The 19,745-nt window shown below is 46.5% G+C and overlaps 2 protein-coding genes across 12 annotated transcripts in view; one reads left to right on the top strand and one right to left on the bottom strand.

Moving 5' to 3' along the window:
* The window catches only part of BSX (brain specific homeobox), a 180,427-nt gene extending 176,516 nt beyond the window's left edge, over positions 1–3,911 (top strand). For 3 of the 5 annotated variants that reach the window (XR_015141985.1, XR_015141989.1, XR_015141986.1), the window contains 3 exons: positions 567–647; positions 3,316–3,389; positions 3,778–3,911. The gene's annotated coding sequence lies outside the window, so the exon portion shown is untranslated. The remainder of the gene's footprint in view (positions 1–566; positions 648–3,315; positions 3,390–3,777) is intronic. The other 2 variants (XR_015141987.1, XR_015141988.1) reach the window with 1 other exon arrangement.
* UBASH3B (ubiquitin associated and SH3 domain containing B) overlaps positions 1–19,745 on the bottom strand; it is a 154,354-nt gene that overhangs the window by 11,899 nt on the left and 122,710 nt on the right. For 5 of the 7 annotated variants that reach the window (XM_086339685.1, XM_086339686.1, XM_086339691.1 and 2 more), the window contains 7 exons: positions 18,655–18,824; positions 13,869–14,077; positions 10,060–10,192; positions 7,540–7,660; positions 6,606–6,728; positions 5,207–5,299; positions 3,900–4,044 (listed from right to left, as the gene is read on the bottom strand). In XM_086339685.1, the coding sequence (XP_086195811.1) occupies positions 3,900–4,044; positions 5,207–5,299; positions 6,606–6,728; positions 7,540–7,660; positions 10,060–10,192; positions 13,869–14,077; positions 18,655–18,824 (994 nt within the window). Of the gene's footprint in view, positions 1–3,551; positions 4,045–5,206; positions 5,300–6,605; positions 6,729–7,539; positions 7,661–8,329; positions 8,815–10,059; positions 10,193–13,868; positions 14,078–18,654; positions 18,825–19,745 lie in introns of those variants that run through there. The other 2 variants (XM_086339689.1, XM_086339690.1) reach the window with 2 other exon arrangements.

The following is a 19,745-nucleotide window of genomic DNA, read 5'->3' as shown; positions in this document are numbered from 1 at the left end:
GGCTAGAACTTCCAGAACTAGGTTGAATAGCAGTGGTGAGAGTGGCCATCCTTGTCTTGTTCCTGATCTTAAAGGAAAGCTTTCAGTCTTTCACTGTTGAGTATGTTAGCTGTGGGCTTGCCATATATGGCTTTTATTATGTTTACATATGTTCCTTCTGTACCCAATCTGTTGAACATTTTTATCATGAAAAGATGGTATATTTTGTCAAATGCTTTTTCTCTATCTGTTGAGATGATCATATAATTTTTATTCTACTCAGTGTGGTATATCATATTTATTGATTTTTACATACTGAACCATCCTTGCAGCCCAGGGATAAACCCCACTTGGTCATGGTATATGATCCTTTCTGATGTGCTGTTGGATTTGGTTTGCTACTGTTTTGTTGTTGAGTATTGACCAGTAGTTCTTTTTTCTTCCAGTATTCTTATCTGGTATCAGGGTAATGCTAGCCTCATAAAATGAGTTGGGAAGTTGTTAAGGATAGGTTTTAAAAACAGATGTTAGGTCCATTGGGTTTGTGAGCTAATAACCCTTAACCAATCTCTCCTTTTCTTTCTTAGTTTTAACAGAGACCACATACCTGGCCCTAGGAGAAGCCCAGAGAACATATAGAAACTGGGTTCTTCTCATCTTTGTTTGGGGTGAGTAGGCTATTGATGTAAATGATAGTTATGACATAATGTACATGGCATACAAAAGGACTTTCAAAGTAGGGCCCTCTGATCCTGGTGACCCTGAATGTCTTCAATCCCAGTCGCTTCTGTCTGCTTCCACCTTCCTTTACTATTTAGTTTTTTGGGCTATGAGATGTGTATCTTGTTTTTTTAAAGTACAACTATATGATATTTTCTGCTTCCTTGTCTTTTGTTGTTGGTATTTAGTGCATGGAGGAGCTAGTGTGTTCTTGAATTCTCATGGCATCTTCATCAGCAGGCATTGCTGCTGCTAAGATTTATTGAGAGGTTCCCATGTGTCAGCCTCTGTGCAAAGCACCTGTGTTCTTTGAACATATCCCATCTAGCAACACTTTTGCAAATTCTGAATTTATGGATGACAAAAAGGTTTGGAAAGGCTACAGATGACCTGTTTACATCATTAGAACTCTTAAGAGCAGGGACTTGAACCTGAGGCTGAACTCAATGCCTGTAAAGTTATCCTCCACCCTGGATGGCTTCTGACAGTGTCCTCAAGAGTGCCCTTCTGTGAACTTGAGTTTACTGTCTGGACAGAAGGGATTCTGTTCCATTTGAAACCCGCTCTCAGTTAAATAACATTCTCATAGCAAGCATCTCTCTCCTAGGAAACCACTTTCTGAATCTCATAACACCCTGGGGAATAGGGAGAAACATGACTTGCTAGGATGTGCCTTGCTGTTCAGAGGCAAAGTCTTTCTGCTCCTCCTTCCTCTTATCCAGTTCCATGACCGTTCACAGCACCTGGTCTCCCAGAAATGCCCCCAGCACTCTTGACAAAAGGCCTCTTTGTATGGCCCAGGAGTCACTGCAGGGGAAACCACACAGTAATGTATACAATTTGTATAAGTGAAGAGTTGGGAGATGCTGGGATCCAGTTCCTTTTGATCAGTTCTTGCCTTGAAGTTGAACCTGTGAATGGCTTCCCTGTTTGAATGGGTCCCGATGAGGATGGGACTGTCACAGCTTTCCCACTCCTGTCAGCAGCATGCTTCCAGCCACACCTGCAGGACCCACGTACTGTTCTCCAACCACCAACTAGACTGGAGCCCAGATCTCTGGGTACTCGGGTAGTATCCTTGGAACAGTATTCTTCCCGGTACACTCTCTACTCCCCAGCCTACTCTGGTCCAGGCTAGAAGATTAGGCTTCTGCCCTGAGTCCCACACCAAAGTATGACTTGTTGTTCCTCTAATATTTCAGATCCAAAGCTCCACACCCCTTTTCTGCTACCTCCCTGTCATCAGGGTCCTGTTCTAAAGCCCTATCCAACTGGTGTGCATTTCATTTTTTCTGTCTTCGTGCTTCCCACCCAGCTCCACTGGGGCAGCTTTCTATATTTAGATGGGTGTTGTTACCCGTGGATGAGGCTTGTATATTAGTTACCAGCCTGAATCCACCTTTCAGCATCTCCTCCCTCCTGTTCAAGGTGATATGAATCTAGAAGCCATGCCTGCTTGACTTACAATACTCTGGCTATTGGTCCTTGCCTCTCTGCCCACCACATTTCTTCAATCATTTGGGTACCACTACTTGCTTTAAAAGAATTGCTCACTTGACATAATTACTTTCAGAGGGAAATTGACTCTAGGGACTATGCCTCTCATGCTTGATGGGTGAATTTCACAACTAATTTATAGAATTAGATGCTTAACCTCACTCCCCTCCCCCAAACACAAAATGGTTACATTTTGATTTTCTGTAGAGGAAAAGAAAATCTGGAATGTGAACCATGTCCTCACCCTGGGGTTGGCATTCATCCTTCTGTTCATACTACTGATGGGGTATGTGTGAATAAGCTTGGGAAGAACTGTAGGATGCACTTAAGGGGGATGGACTGAAGACACGGCCTGAGAGGGGCTGGGTGGTACGTGAGGAAAGTCATTTCACCCATGTTGGCAGTAACCTGCTCTCTTTCCAGGGCATAGGGATGACGGCTATTGGCGTGGGGACAGTAATTTACTGCTGTTTCCCCAAGGAACAGGAAAATAGTGACCATAGTGTGGACAGGACAAAATGTGAATCTGATTGATTTACTCTTATTTCTGAGGAATTCTAATTCTACATATTTATTAATGAAGGGGGTTACCTGAGGTCTTTGTAGAGCCAAAAACGAGGATGGAAGAAAAGATAACCCTCTTAGACCTTAGCCAGAAACTGGCATTGCTTTGAGGTTTGGGTAAGTATTTAAAGTGAAAGGTCATGGGATGTCAGAAGGAAGAAAGCTCTGCTTTCTTAGTCAAGAATTGTTCCAGATTCTGTCTTAAGAACTATGAATTTAATTCCCCATGGTAATGGTGAGTATCTCTCCTTCCTCAAAGACATTTTACAAATGCTCGAGTGGATTTCTTTTTTCTTACACTCAACCTGAAACTCTACTTCAGACTGACAAGGTAATAACAACAACTAACAAAAATATATAAACCAAATATAGGGTGAGGAAAAGCCCATTGCTTCCTAAAAATAGTTAAAATATGGCTTGTTGTTATTGTTTAGTCACTAAGTCATGTAATAACACAAAAAGCCTTTTCTACTATGTCACTAAGAAGTGCTGAGTGGATTTCTGATGGTTAATGTACTTATGTTACAACCTATAAATATTTCTTCTCAATAACAGTCTAATGGAAAAAGCAAAGGACTACTATAAAGCTGATTACGCAGTGCTTGACACGAAGAAAATGATCAATAAAGGTAAGTTATTATTATTGTCAGATGTGTCCACTACATGGGTAACTTTCAGAGGTCACTGAGCTCTCTCATATATGGAAGTGGCTAGCTGCCATCCTGGGGTTACGGTGGTAATGAATAAAGATAATTCAAAGTACTTTGAAAAATTGAAAGTGACAATCCAAGTCAAGGCACAGCAATTTCCTTTATTCCCCAACAAACTTCTGAACTCCTTGATCGTTAGCTGCTGTGTGCTTCTGGCATTGCAAGTGGTTTTATTAGCCACTGAAATGGATGCAGTAAAATCGGAAAACCCTAGTGAACGTGTGTCAGAGGGAGACACACTCCATAGTAATGCCAGACACAAAGGAATGCTGATTCTCCAATTTTTTTTTTTTTTTTTTAATTGTAGCTTGACTTCCACCAATATGGACAACCGTCTTTGAGCTACATCTGGTCCTTCACGCCCTTATCTGGCCTGGTGAAGAGTACTTCCACACTGACCTCAGGGAAACAGAGGTTTCAGAGAGTTACCTGTAGGTTGTATCAACACTTAGGTTGGCTGCGGCTAGCTCTGATGGAGGTATCCACGCAGGTAAGGTGTTCCCAGCAACCCATTTTGTCCATTCAAATAAGCCAGGCTCCACTCGGATCTTCAAGTGATTTTCCTGTTGTAAGCCTTAGAGATAAAATGAAGATGAACAAAGTATAAAAATTCTGATAAATCTTCCCTTTCCTGTCGGATGCTACGTATAGCTTAAAGATGGTAGAAGCATGCAGGTTCAGACAAGGGTTTTTCATCGCTGTAATCATAAACACGTGAGAATATTCTGGTGACACCTCCAGGATGTATGCGCACTCTGAATGGTGTCCAATTTTTTAAAAGACCATTATTTGTATAGTTTGTACAGCTCTGTGACTACTATAATTCTTCTTTCTAAAGTCAGTTCCAAGATGTTCTTATCAAGAAACTTCAGAAATTCTTTAGCATTCATTATAATAGCTTACATTATATTTGCATATCATATATTCATTTTCTCTACTAGAAAATCGAGTGTTGAATATTTGCCAATGCACAACTCCTGTGTTTTATGATAGTGTCATTGTTCTTGGAGTAGGAACTGGCTCTGTTTAACTCTTTGTATTGCATTTAGCACAGTTTTTCTGTGCAAATGGAACAGATAATGCATTTGAATACATAGATGCATTCTGGCTTAAAGTAAACAAATAGACGTCTCAAATATAGTGTAATTTCCTTGCTGGCTCATTTGTTGTTTGGTACAAGTAAACAGTCAAGGCTGTTTCTTCTAGTTTTTCTTTCAGTGAAATGAGAATAGAGATTCCTATAACACAGGCCTCTGGATTTTAGGGCAAAGGCTGAATATCTTTATATAACAATGGTGCTTTTGAAGTTACTCCAATCAAGTAAAACAAGGATGGTTCATATTTCCAGACACCTAGGAGAACTACTGCTGCTGAAAAGGAGAAGCAGACAGAGCAGAGTGGGAGGAGACAATTTGTTTTAGTGCCAAAAGAAAAAAAATCGTGCTCTGTAGGCTCTAAATCATTGCCAGACAACATTTTACAAGCCTGCAAATCACTGAAGAGAGCTTTAGATTTTCAAGAAAACAATATCTGTATATTCTCTTCATCTTGCTTCTGCTATCAGAGTATGATTTTGGGACTTTTGCAAAGTCATCTTCTGAAAGTATCATTGCTAAACATCTCAAATTCAAAACTTCCAATTGGCTGATGTTCGCCTGAATCCAGGGTAATCTATTATTAATGTCGGATTGTCTAGTGATGGAGGGATGGACTAGTTGACCTTCATCAAGTCTCACCTTTCAAGATGTTGTATGCAGTCTGGACGCAGCGCAGGGACGGGGAGCAATAGACGTGGTCGATGATGGTGTTACTCTCCAGTAAGGCTTCCCCTGCAAAGGAAACCAGAGAAGAATCAATCTGATAATTTACACAGCCTCAGCATGACTCTCAGTGTGGAAGAGAGGATGCCAGGCAGACCCTGCAAACCTCTCTTCTCAGGTGGGGGCTCACGTGGGGCCAGCAGTTTCAGTCTCATTTTCTTTTAATTGACTGGTTTTTGGCTGTGCTGGGTCTTTGTTGCTGCTTGGGCTTTTCTCTAGTTGCACTGTCAGGCTTCTAACTGCAGTGGCTTCTCTTGTGGAGCGTGGGCTCTAGGTTGCTTGGGCTTCAGCAGTTGCAGCATGTGGGCTTAGCTGCTCCACAGCCTGTGGGATCTTCCTGGATTAGGGTTGCACCTGTGTCTCCTGCGTTGGCAAGTGGAATCTTAACCAGTGAACCATCAGGGAAGTCCCAGTCTCATTTTCAACAAGTCTCCTGCCCAGTATTTCTATGGAAGATCAAGGGACACACCCCTTCTCGTCTTTCGCTGTCTCTCTGGTCCTTACAAGCAGTAACATGCCCATCTTTCTCTCCTGGATGAAGTGCAAACACCTTACCATGGTGGTCAAAGTCTTCCACAAACTTTTCTGTCTCCAGCTTGCCAGTCTCTGCTCACAATCAATGCTCTAGGAACAAGACGGCTTATTTCCTCCGTACTCTAGATGCTGTTTCTCGCGTCTATGACTCGATGGTGATCCTCCCACTGAGATGCCTTCCTGCCCTCCTGCTAACTTCTACTCTCTTCTGGGCTTATGTCTTCTTTGTGCTCCCGTAACATTTGGTACATAGTTGCATTCTTGAGTAAAGCACACTCTATGATATTCATCCACTTACAAGCCTACCTGAGGGCGGGGACTCATGCTTAGATCCCTAATACCTGGTGTAGTGCCTTGCACAAGGTAAGTGATCAAACCATGTGTGTTAAATGACTGAGTGGGACGAGGCTGCTGGCTCTGCGTGGCGGGTAAGGACCAGACCTGCAAACAGCTGAGCATCCTGGAGACCGATTGGCCTCTATACTCTCAGCCACCCCTGGGTGCCTCCTCCTCACCCTCCCGCAAGAAGCTGACCTACCTGCCATGCTGAGCCTGACCCTGCGCCATCACTAGGCCACACACTCCTCCACAGGGATTCTACCTTGTTCACGTTGTTAAACCAACCCAGTGCCCTGAACCTAATGGTTACTTAATAAATCTCTTTTGAATTGAGTTAATGCAGTGTAGGAAAGCCATCAGCAGTGTCCTTGGCATATCTGCTGGAGCCAGTCTTTGGAAGAAGTAGCCAGAAAAGGCTATGTGGTCACTCTGGGACACTTACCCACGAGTCTGGCTTGCATACATCCAAACACCGTGATTGGAGCATCTTTCTCGTAATCCCGGAAACCGCCGCTCCGCTGAGGTAAGCTGTGAGGCATGTTTAGGTTGGTGCGTATGTAGCGGCCTGGAAAGAAATGTTAGACCAAGGCGACATGAGTTTCTTGTTTCCTTAGGACTTCTAGTGCTGATCCTGCTGGCCCCTCCACTTCCATTCCCTTTTGCCAAAGGGAAATGGAACTGAGCTCTCTAGAAAATACTGACACTCTTCCTTTGGCAGAGTGTCTTCAAATCCATGCGTCCATTCTGCTGACAAAAGTAAGAAGAGCGTAAGTCTTTTTTTCTTAATAACTAGTATTCTTTTTTCTTTTTAAAGTCTTTATTGAATTTGTTACAGTATTGCTTCTGTTTTTTGTTTTGTTTTGTTTTTGGCCACAAGGCATCTGGGATCTCAATTCCTGGACCAGGGACCCAACTTGCAGCTCCTGCATTTGGCAGGTGCAGTCTTCACCACTGGACCCGCAGGGAAGGTCCCAAGAGATGGTTTTTAAGTGAAAGTAACAACCAGACACTCCAAAGCAGGTCGGACTCTCTGAGATGCAAGCCTATCTTAGACAAATGAAAACGGAACTAAATAAGCCAGGGTAACTTACTGGAGGGAGTTCTGGACCTGGAATCAGGACTCCTGCGTCTCCCTGTCCTGTGGCTCTGGGCAAGACATCTGCCTTTTGTGGTCCGTGGTGTCCCAATTGATAGACTGGAGGCGAGGACAATTCTCTCTCCCCTAACACTCCAGACTATCAGGAAGGACTTACAGTGTAACAGTAAGAGGCACTTTCTGCAACACAATGACTCCATCTAGATAAATGTAGCTTGCCGCTGCCCCCTAGAGGCTGTGAGAGGTATGCCAATGCGGAGCAGGCCAACCAACCACTCACCTTTGGCATCGAAGCACTGGGATAGCCAGTACTTCCCAAACACGACATCCATCCTCTCACCATGCCGACACACGAAGAGGCATCTCTTCTGAGGGCCAGGCTGGCTGCTGATCCTCAGAGGCTGCGGACAAAGAAAGGCTGTGAGTGAGGGTGGGGCACACAAGGAAGTAGACACGTCTCAGGGCTGGGTGCGGGTGAGCCGGGCTCTAGAGTAAGTCTCACTAATGTTTAATTAGAATAAGTACCCCTTAAGTACCCTGGATTTAAGCTGGCCTGTCTATAAGATGGGCGTGGTAAGCCTCATTTACTGACCTCAAAAGCTATTTTGAGGCTTAAATGAGATGAATTGCAGGTGCTCTGCAAAATGAGAAGGGTTATGAATATGGTTGTATCGTTACTGTTGCTGTTCATTAACACTCGGCTACTACTGAACAGGAAGGCAACCTGAGTTACATACAGCTCAGAGGCAAAACTAGCCAGTATGGAGAGACGCCATCTAGAGGACAGCTTCTTCCCCTAAGGAGATGCTTCATCAGGAGGCGAGAACTTTCATTACCACAAATGCCCCTGCCTCATCTCCCCTACATGGTGGTAAGGCCACGTGGTCCATAGTCTCCTCCAGCCAGAAGGTCCTGCTTTGCCAGTTCTAATCACAGGTTAGGCTCTGTCGTCCGGCTGCCCGCACGATGGTGTCCCTGGAAATGGCTCGGGGAGGACAGCAGCTACCTCTGGGTGATGAAATCGGCAAGTCCAGTCAAAGGCTTGTCTGAATGACCCTGATTTCTATCACTGCTGGGTGGGTCCTTGCAGATGTTTCTAGATTTCTTCTTTCTGATGGAGGCAGCTCTTGCCAGCTTCCTCAGGGGCTGTCAACTCCTGTGGGCTTGGCATTGACCAGTATAGTACACACACTTTGCATGTGCTTCCTGTTGCCCTGGCAAGGCTGGTATGTGGGATGGTGGCGTGGTCTTTTCCACTGCCTCTCCTACTGTTTCCTAATTCAAGTTCCGGACTCCAGCCACTGTCAGCTAGTCTCTTGTTCCCTAACACACCTGAAATTTTAATTGGCTTTGTATTAATGTATACTGTTCAAAACCACCCTTCCCCGGAATGGATAAAGGTGTGGTACACATATACAATAGAATGTTACTCAGCCATTAAAAAGAGTGAAAGAATGCCATGTGCCACAACATGGGTGGATGCAGAGATTGTCAAACCAAGTGAAGTCAGTCAGACAGAGAAGAAGTACGGTATGACATCCCTTATATGTGGGATCTGAAAAGAAATGATACAAATGAACTTATTTACAAAAGAGAAAACAGACATGCAGACTTAAGAGAACAAACTTACGGTTGCCTGGAGGAACAATGTGGGGAGGGGATAGCTAGGGAGTTCGGGATGGATGTGTGCGTGTGCATCCTAAGCCACATAAGTCGTGTCCGACTCTGTGTGACCCCATGGACTGAAGCCCGCCAGGCTCCTCTGTCCATGGGGTTCTCCAGGCAAGAATACTAGAGTGGGTTGCCATGTCCTCCTCCAGGGGATCTTCCCGACCCAGGGATAGAACCCACATCTCTTCTATCTCCTGCATTGGCGGGCAGGTCCTGTACCACTAGCGCCACCTGGGAAGCCCTTGGGATGGATGTGTACACTCTGCTGAATTTAAACTGGGTAACCAACAAGGACCTACTGCATTAGCACAGGGAACTCTGCTCAATGTCATGTGGCAGCCTGGATGGGAGCGGGGGTTTGGAGGAGAATGGATACATGTATTTGTATGGCTGGGTCCCTTTGCTGTCCACCTGAAACTACCACATTGTTAACTGGCTATACTCCAAAATAAAAAGTTCTTTTAAAACCCAAAACCCCCCTTCCCCCAACTCCCCTGTCCTGCAGCCTTTCTGGCATATCTCAGACATACACTGAGCATTCACTATGTGCCAGGTACTGTACTAAGAACCGTATTCATATTTCCTTTAATCTTCACAATGCCCCGTGAAATTGATACTTCAGGTGACCCTTGAACAACTTGGGTTTGAACTGCATGGGGTCCAACTAATACACAGCTTTTTTTTTTTTCAAAAGTAAATACTACAGTACTCTACGATCCACAGAGTGTGGAATCTGAGGTTGCAGAATGGTGGATATGAGGGTACCAAACTGGGTAGATGGAGGGCCAGCTCTAAGTTACAGTTCGATTTTCCAGCCCTTGGAGGTCTGGCACTCCTAACCCCTGGATTGTTCAAGGGTCCACTGTGTTACTTCTTTATAGATAACACGTCCCTTGCTCTGCGGAGCAGTCTTCCTTACTAGTCTAGACCCAGGAGCTGGTAATCATTGTCAGTGCCACCCATCTGACTCCTCCTCTTCTTAAATTTTTGTTTACCTTTTAGGATGGTGTGCCCTGAGAGATTGGTAACCCTTTCAGGACAGAAAAGTCAATGCCTCACCCTTTGTGAAAAAAGGTGCTCAGTGCCTCCTGAGCAGAGTTGAGGATGTGGCCCTGATGGTCAGCCCTACCTGGGTGGGCTGGCAGATGATGGTGAGGGGCGTCGCGTCCCCCAGGCCCTGGTCCTCATACTGCCGCCTCTCCAGGATGCCGTCCCCAAAGGAGAGCGCGTTGGAAGAGGATGTGTTTAAGATGGAGTAAGAGCTGTGGAGGGAGACAAGGAAGATGTTAACTGAGGAGGAACATCTTTTTAAAATGTTTTCATTGAAGTATAATTGACAATATTATATATATGAGTTTCAAGTACACAACACAGTGATTGGGTATTTTTATAAGGAACACCCTGTTTCATACTGGAGTCTTGCAGTTAATAAATTAGGGGTGGATGGATTTCCGTGCTTGGAACAGATGTGTTCATCCCTCTGGGCAGGGATGGGGCCTGCGATGCTGTGCTTATTCGGGTGCCGTGGGCCTGGCTGGCACCAGAGGCATGCTGCAGAATAATGAGGTATCAATTCTGTACCATTGTTTCCAGCTCTTTTCCTGGCTCCAAAGAAATAAACAATTCCTGCTGCCTTTAATCTTTTCCACAGTGATTTCCATCTGAACTGACAAAGGAGAAGGAAGATTCTGACCCTCCCCACCACTTTGCCTGTGGCTCCGCGTGAAGCCACAGAAGTCCCTGGCCATCACCCCCTCTGCCACCTCCTTCCGTCTCCAAACCCCTCTCCGTCTCAATCACACCTCCAACAAGAGGACTAAATACAGCATTTTTCCAGAGGACACCATTCTCACCAGCTGTGTGGAGCTATGAGCCAAGAGTTCTTGTTTCTGGATGTAACTACAGAAGCCCCCCAAAGAGGTCTTGCTGAAAGACAGGCAGCAGATCATGCCATGTTTAAATTATTCTGATTAGCAAAGTTTCCAAAAAGCTTTATCTAATAAAACACTGCAATTCAAATACGGTTGTTAGGCAAATGCGACGGACAGTTCCTCCTGCATCAATGGGTCGTGTCAAGGGAGAACATTTTAATTTTAGATTTCTTGCTACTTTATAATCAGGGTAAAGTTCCATATGTACAAAACAGCACTCAATCTAACACAGCCATTAGCTTTTTGGTTATTCTTTTTGTTATTTCTAAGGAAATCTTGTGCCACTCACAGTCTCATAGACTGGCTGTTTTCATTTTAAACAGAGACCCTCCTAAACATCACAGAGTTAAAGAAAATTCAGTTTCATTGTCTGATTCATCAAAGCTCCAGGGCCTGAAATGTCTGGATCTATGGAATCATCCTGACATCATGCTTGTACATGTTTCCTAGTTTCTGCACTGTATTACAGCTGTGAAGACACTGACTGGATCCCTTGTCCTTCAGCTCAGCTGGCAAGGGGACTGCTGGCCTCCTCCTCTTCTCAGGCATCACTGGAATCAAAGGCCCCGACTCCCCGAGACAGCGTGAGGCTGACAGTTCCAGTCAGACCGCAGTCCGATGAGGTGCAGAGAGGACGATGTACCTGACACCCGTAATTACCATGGAAACACCTCCCAAGGACACATCAGACCTGGGGGTCAGCTGCGGAGGAGAACTACTTAGCCCACTCCAACTCAGAGGCTTCCGCCAATTGACATGTGTCTGGAGATACTCAGGACCAGGCGAGGTGCTCTCACAAAGGTGGTAGGAACATGTTTCCTTAGGAGGAACTCAGAAAACTTGAGAAGGACAGAGGAAGAAGAGTCGTGAAGGGTCGCTGACTCCCCAAGTCCCTCCCTGATGCTGGAGTTCCCTCTGCAACTTCTCAGCAAGTCAGCAGGTGCTACTTGAGGAGCCCTGTGACTCTCCCTCCCCCGGGCTACCTGGGATTAGGAGTGAAACGAGACTATCTGACAGCCTTTCTGAGTCATTTCCACTTCTGGGGTAAACAGGAAAGCACCACGCTTCTATAGGATCACTGCAGTGGAAGGGACATCTGGTTTGGTGAGCATGTAAGAGAGGACTAGGAAAGACAAGTCAGAGAAAAAGAATAACCATAAAGCTGATGGCTGTTTTAGACCCAGTGCTGTTTTATACATGGCACTGATCCCTAAGAAGCAGTGTTCACAGATACCTATGAGGGAAATGCAATTGTTATCTTCATTTCGTAGATTAGCAAACTGAGGCTCAGAGAGGTCATGCAACTTGGCCAAGGTCACACAGCTGGTGCATGGAGAGTTAGGATTTGAATTCAAGACTCCTAGAATAAAAACTCAAATTCGTAATTATGGCACCCTAACACCTAATACATTAGTATGTCCCCGTTCTCAGCCGGGTTGGCTGCGGAAGCTGATAGTGAAATTTCAGACATAGTTCCCAAAATAAAGGGAGGTGACACACTGGCCTCCCTGGGGTCTGTGGACTGGACGCCGAGCCTGCCCCTGCTTCGGCTGAGCTCCAGCTCTGGCAGGAGTGGTCTGGATGCGGAGACCTGCATGGGGCCAGCAGGAATCCCCCTGCGTGTACTCCTTTCACAGTGAGCCCTCCTGGGAAGAATGATCTGGGAGCTGGGTATCATCAAATCTTTTGATTATGTTTCTTCACAAATTTTGTGCTTCACTTGTTTTTTTATAGGCATAAAATGGTTACTTTGGGGACTTCCCTGGCGGTCCAGGGGTTAAGGCTCTGAGCTTCCTGGTATCAGGCAGTGGGGCACGAGTTCGATCCCTGGTTGGGGAACTAAGATCCCACATGCTACATGGCATGGCCAAAACAAAGCCCAACCAACCAAACAAAAAACAATGGTGACTTTGGAAACCCAACAAAGAAACATTTCTGAGGAAGCAATGGTCTGGGGAACACGAGGCAGCTTTGACCTTCCATTCTGAGCTATAAAATGCTGGATGTTCATGGGCTGGGGGTGGGAAGGAAGAGGGAGGCTTGCTGGGGAGAGTTATTAGGGAAGAAGATACTCTTTCTCATCATCGGGTTTGTGATTTGCCTGCTGCTAATCAGGGGAGGGGACGGTCTTTTCTTTTCTCCCTTTAGGCAAAACACTCAGTGAAATTGCCCGTCTCTGCTTCTCTTTTATCACAGTAATAACAACGTTGCACACCATGCAGCTGGTGCTCAGAGCTTCCGACTCTCAGCCACGTTGGCACATGGCAAGAACAAGAGGGAGGGAGGCAAACCAGCACGCACGCCCTGGCCAGACGCCCAAAATGCACCAGGGAAGCGCTGGCTCTGAACTTCCCGGATTAAGAAACATAAAAGAGGAACAGAAGGCACCTATCAGGACAAAGCTGGCCATACAACACAGGCCACTCTCAATGTGGGAGCAGGCTGGTCTGGGGGCACTCCACCGAAGACCTGGGTGGGGAAGGGACCACCTGCCTTTCTCAGCCTCTGGAGGTTACCCATTTCCATAGAGATGGCCTCTGTCATCTAGGCATTCATGTGCCAGGTCTGAGGACTGGCTTAGGTGGTTAGGTCCCCTGACCTTGGCAAACCTGTTCACTACTGGCTGGCTAGCATAGTGAGAATCTGTCCTGCTTCTCTGGGGAGTCTGTACAATGACCTGGGACAAAGTGGACAGAAGCCCCAAAGCCATAAAGACTCGGTGGTGAGATGACCCACACTGAGGCCAGAAGAGATGTCCCCTAAGCAGCCTGTTTCGTCTCTGATGGAGAACCCTGACAGATGTTCCAGCCGTCGTGGCAGGTAGGGTAAAGCAGGGCATGCTGTCTCCCACTCTTCCCAGGCCCCAGCTCCGCCCTTCCCTGAACGTCTGGGACCCAGAGCGCTGGACTCCTCATGCTGCTACTGCCACCCTGCGTGTCCCACCACCTCCTCAAGGGCCACAGTGTCCTTCAAAAAGCAGCAGGCAGAGAGCCCGGCATGGGCTCACCCGTGAAATATCCAGGTGCTGCACTCGTCGGCCTTGGTGATGTAGTTCTCCGGCAGGAGTCCAGAGCAGCCCGTGGTCAGGGACGTGCCATAGATCCAGCCCTCGCTGGTGCTGGTCTGCTCCATGGGCGACATGAAGATGAAGTCCCCGGGGACCAGCTCCAGCTCATCGTCGTTCTGCGGGGTGTACGGGTAGATCACCTGTAATGTCTGGAAAGGGGGAGAGGGAGGTGTGAGGCCCACGCCTGACCAGCTCTGCTGGGCGCTCAGGGCCCGCCTGTGTGCTCTGCTCGCGTTCACGGGCACCTCTGGGGTCTGCAGGCTCTGAGTAGATCTGGATTCAGATCAGAAGCCATTTCTTCTCCTCTCAGGAGGAGATAGTGCTTCTGGCTGGTTCCAGACTTTCCTTCAGGCATAGCTTTGCTTCAAAAGACATGGCTTTTATAAATTCATATGAAAACCTGCAGGTTCCCCAGTAAACTGCTTTACAGACGGGTCTGAACCTCGTTTTCCCTGCTCTGTCTGTCACATTGATGCCGTAAGAGTCCCTGGACACACAGCTCACGGGAAGGAGTCTTCCATGCAATGTCACCAACACCCAGGTGAGAGACTCTGCTAGGAAGGCTTTGGGGACGAAATGTCTCCTCTCCATGTAACTGAGAGGCTCAAATAAGACATGGTCCTGCCTTCAAAGAGCTTTCTTTAAACCTCCATGTTTAACAAAGACCTTGAAAGAAAAATATCTTTCACAGCCATCAGTGTCCTGTGTGTAACCAGCTCTTGTCAGTCAACAGGTGGAGACCACGTGTTCTCTCTTTGGGCTCAGAAAAAGCCCCTAGGGCCAACCCCAGGCCATGTCACTTGTCTGATTTATTCCATATTTTGCCTCCTTATTTATTTTGCCTCACAGGCAGAGGTATGAAGATACTTTGGAAAACATCTATTAATATTTTACTACTTTTCTGTTAACAGCAGGAGACCTCAATACTAAGGAAAATATTTTTCTGTGTGTTTCATAAGGGGACACTAAGACGGAGCCGTTTTATCAGCTTTTCCTTCAATCCTGAAGCCACCAGAGGAAAGCTAAGTATTCTGGTTCCCACGTACGGGTTTTTAACTTTGGCCTCTGTTATTTCTCATCTGCAGGGGCTTCCCTGGTGGCTCAGACGGTAAAGAATCTGCCTGCAATGCTGGAGATCCAGGTTCAAACCCTGGGTCAAGAAGATCCCTTGGAGGAGGGCATGGGAACCCACTCCAGTATTCTTGCTTGGAGAATCCCATGGACAGACTAACCTGGTGGGCTACAGTCCACAGGATTGCAAAGAGTTGGACACGGCTGAGCGGCTACCATTTCATTTTCTCATCCGTAAAATAATACTTGGACTATAAAAGTTAAATGAGACAATCTAAGAAAACTCCTGAGGACTCTGGCACACAGAAGAGGTGTAATTATTTCTATTGAACCATGACACTTGGCTTTCAAGGGGTTATCTTTCCATCAAGCTGATGCTAACCCCCAAAGCCTGTGCTAGGTAGGCCTGTGAGCTAATCAGCTCCCTGGGGTCAAGGCGATCCATCAGAACGTGTCATAAAGAATTTCCTTCTGGAAATCTCTAACGAGAAGAGCCAGTAAAAATGGTCCCCCCTCCCCCGCCACCAGAGAACGAACGTGATAATGCACAGAACTGGACTGCCCCACTGGATTTCTGACATCCCTTTTATTTAGGGCACCACTTCCTCTCCGAATCCTCACTCCAGCATCTATTGGCTCCAGATCTTCTTCCATCCCGTCGCCTCCCCACCTGCCAGATACACACTCAAATCACATTTCCAAATGAACCAAGAAGGTTTTGTTGCTGGGTTGTTAAAAAACAGCTTAAGGAAAAAGAAAATTCACAAACAACCACTTAAATCTCTAAGCTAGGTATGTGATGAGACACCAGAAGCAATGCTCCTTTTCTTGGAACAGGGTGGAGAGAGGCACCGAGTCACAGGGAACAAGTCTAAACTCAGGTTCCTTAGGTGCTCAAGCGCAGCACAGTCTTGGGTAATGACACCTCTGACTCAGCGGCAGGCCCTTCCTTTGAGAAACTCAAAAATGACAGAGAAGATCTCATCCCTCCTTTCACTTGGGTGTGAGTCTTCTGGCTCTAGGAGATCCCAGGGAGGTCAAGGTACAGAAAGGAGCAGAAGGGACAACTCCTAGGCAGAGAGCAGTTGGACAACAAGGAGCTTCGACTTACTGAATAAGCAATAAGGAAAATCAATGTACTGCAGCAAATCTCAAATTATAACCGGTTCTCAGGTCCCCATAGTTCTTTCCTGCTCACCGAAACCACATGGCATGTAAAAGTCAGCCCAAGTTTGGGAGATCTCAGGACACACTGCCTAGTTCTGTCCTGAAAGTGTTAGTCACTCAGTTGCGTCTGACTCTTTGCAAGTCTATGGACTGTAGCCCACACCAGGCTCCTCTGCCCGTGGGATTCTCCAGGCAAGGACACCAGAGTGGGTTGCCATTCCCTTCTCCAAGTTTTGTCCTACCTGATCCTTACTCTCTTATGTCTAGCATCTACTTGTAAGAATTCTTGAGTCTATTTCAAGTATGTTTTCCTCCCTTCCTACTTGGGGACTAAGCTCAAAGTTTGCTACTCTGGGAAGGGCAGGTACAGCCCTTCGTGATGATAGGAACTGACCCTCTTTGCCTTTGAAGCCCTTTTTACAGCTGTGGCAATTTTGTTGTTGTTGCTGAAACCTCGCTTATGGGAGGTCCTCTAGTCCATACCAACAGTCTAGCAAAATGTCATCACTGTTTTGCACCCAAGAGAACCAAGGACTGGGTTACTGTCTAGAAGTTGTAAAAGCGAATCTATATGCAAAAATAGGGAGTCAGGATTTGAAGCCGTGTGTGCTAGACTCCAAAATCTATGCTTTTTCTAGAACTCTGTCCTTCCTCTAGATTTCCAGTGCTTGGCACATAAACTAGCATGGCACACTGAATGTGGAAGAGATGGTGTGCAGCACAAGCAGGCACGTGCAAGCCCACAAGAAGTCACACCTGAACAGCAGAGGGGTGAGATCTCGGAGGATTCCTAGGCATCACCTGCTGACTGTCCTTGCCTAAACCACTCGCCTTGTCTGGACATCTGTTACCTTGCTGGACCGATCACTCAATCCTGCCTCCTGAGCACAGGAGGAGGTAGAAGGCAAGGTGAAGTTTATATATGCACGGGGCTCAGGTAAAGCCAGATGACCCTGGAGGGACAGCTTGATCAGGAGGAGCAGTAATAAATGAGCTTTTACAAATAAGAGATAAAAAGAGGCCATGTTATTTTTAGAAAATAATTCCTGTGGGCACTAGCTGCCTCATTCCCTCGGTGCCAATTGAGCAGAATGTGGGTCAGGCAGAAAAGCAATTGCCCTCTGAGTTAACTGGAGGGCAGTGTTGATTAGAAGATACTCCTTGGAAAATTCCATCGCCACCTCCCTTCTCTTAGAAAGGTGACTTCTCACAGCCCACTGGCATGCCATCCTTGACAGTTTTTCCCCTGCCCTCCGAAGGGATCCATTCAGCCACTCCTCTTTTGTTCTACTTAGGGCTCACGCTAAGCTATTCCAGGAGACGCCAGAATTTTGAAGGAAGGCTAAGCTTAGTCTCCTTGCTGTGTCTTTACAGAAACTTGCATCAAATGACTTGGAAGGAGGACGTGATGGTCCCATCAGCAGAGCCAGACAAAGCTGCGTATCCCTGACCCTCTCGGACCCCACAGACCTCAATCAGGGGCTGGTTCTTCCCACTACATTCAAATCAACAATGAGGTCACCTGACCCAGACCCTGAATCTCTTCATAATTTTTTTTTTTAAATGTCTTAAGGATGTTAAAAGTCTATAAACAAAAATATCAGTTCTTTTGCTGCTGAAAAACTAGGAAATAAATTATGTTTCACAAATGTAGTTAAACCAGAGGACAATTTTTGCAGACTCTGGTCTCTTTTTAGGTGGGTTGCCCATCTTTACTGATCAGAACCTCTGGCTTTCGGCTTCGGTTCTGGTCCTAAATTGCTCTTTAGCTTTGGACCAGTCACTGAATCCCCGTGTCTCAGCTTCTTGTTCAGGAGAAAAAGGACAGCAAGACTCTTAGAGGTGGCACATGCTGATCCTGGAAAGCAATGTGGGTTCCCTCAAAAGAAGGATGCCAGCACCCTGTCCCTCTTATGCCTCCTATGTGATGCACACACACTCTCCTGATATTTGGTCCGTGCCTTCATTTCATATGCATTGTTCTCTCTTCCCCACTGGACTCAAACTCCTTGAGCAGAGGACATTTTAAAATTTTAGTATGTTCCAGGGTAATGTGCATGCCACAGGAAATACCTGTTAACTATGTGTTCACAGATTTTCTTTTGTATTTAGCTATCTTTCTCACCTAAGATCAGGGTGATGTCTTTTACCTATTCATCCCGTGAACAGATAGAATATTTTAAAATTTACCGACATGCTTTTCTATCTATTCTGTTTCATTTCTATCCTATTCCAGTAAGGTTGGCAGGGCAGACAGAACAGTGGAGAATATTACACAGCTCAGCCACGTGGGACCCAGAGACGCGAGATGCACAGATTCCCAGAGAGCCAGCCAGTGCTTGGACGAAATCCCAGGCCGGCTGACTCCTGGTCCAGTGCTGGCCCCACTGCTTTCCTCGGGTGTCTGTCTCCTCTCAGCAGCAAGTGCAGCTGGTACTGACAGTGCCCGGCACCCCCAGCAGGGGCAGGAGCCCCCGTGAGATGTTACCTCGTGGTTAGCAAATCGGATATCCCGGGAGAATATGGTGGCCACCCAGTCACACCCAAGTTTGACGTCGATGTTCTGGGCGAGCTTCTCCAGGGTGGGCAGGTGGCTGGCTTGGAAGTGGTAAGCCAGGGTCACGTGCAGCTGCTTCTTGTGGGGTTCCACATGCACTTCTAGAGGAAGGGAGGAAACAGGCAGTTGGTACATTGCAATGGTGGAGACACGAGGAAGAACACAGAATGATGCCCTGATAAAACTGCTTCCCAACAAGTAGAGGAGGGAGCCCCTTGGTCAGACAAAAGCTGTTTCTCTCCTTCTCGGCAGCTGAATAAGAGTGGGTGGGGATGTAACAACCCACAGTCCAGGAGAGAAACAGCCACGTGTCTGGCTTTTCTGGATCAGCTGAGAGGCAATCGTTTTGATTGCTGGCTGCTCACAACAAATCCAGATGAGTATAACTGGTCCCACCATTCAGATGAGGAAATCGAGACCTAAAGGGATGAGCTAAGTATGGAGCAAATTTTGTCATCCTGAGACTCCCAAAGCTGAATTGTCTTCATTTTGAAATCAAGTCTTTTAGCTTCTGGGTGGCTCTGATGGAGAAATGGGGGGCGGGGGGGGGTGAAGATGGATTACTTTCAAAGTTTAAAACAGGGTTTCTCAATGTCATTTTGGACCAGATTATTCTTCGTAGCAAGGATGTCTTGTGCATTATTGGGTCTTTAGCTGCATCCCTGGCCCCCATCCACCAGATGCCAGTACCACCCCCAAAGTTGTGACAAACAAACATGACTGCAGAGACTGCCAAGTGTACCGGGGAGGCGGGGGGGAGGGCCACAAAATCACCCGATTAAGAGCCATAGGTTTCAAGTATGCAGACTATCTAAGACACCCTGAAAAAACAAAACAAACCAGCCTACCTATACAAGGCAATGCCTTTCGTCTTTCATATGTGTTTTCAGTTGGGGAGAGTCATTTACTGTCCAAGTTAGAACACTGAAGAAGATATGACAGAAGGGAATTCCAGAAATCAAGGGGCTTGCTTTAGTCACACAGATGCAAGTAGATTTGGGTCTCTGGGGGCTTTTGGCCAT

The sequence above is a fragment of the Bos grunniens genome, chromosome 15 (assembly GCF_055505025.1).
Source record: "Bos grunniens cultivar Pamir isolate PY7600 chromosome 15, Bosgru_T2T1.0, whole genome shotgun sequence".
NCBI classification, from domain to species: domain Eukaryota; kingdom Metazoa; phylum Chordata; class Mammalia; order Artiodactyla; family Bovidae; genus Bos; species Bos grunniens.
This window is presented reverse-complemented; position numbering and strand designations above follow the sequence as displayed.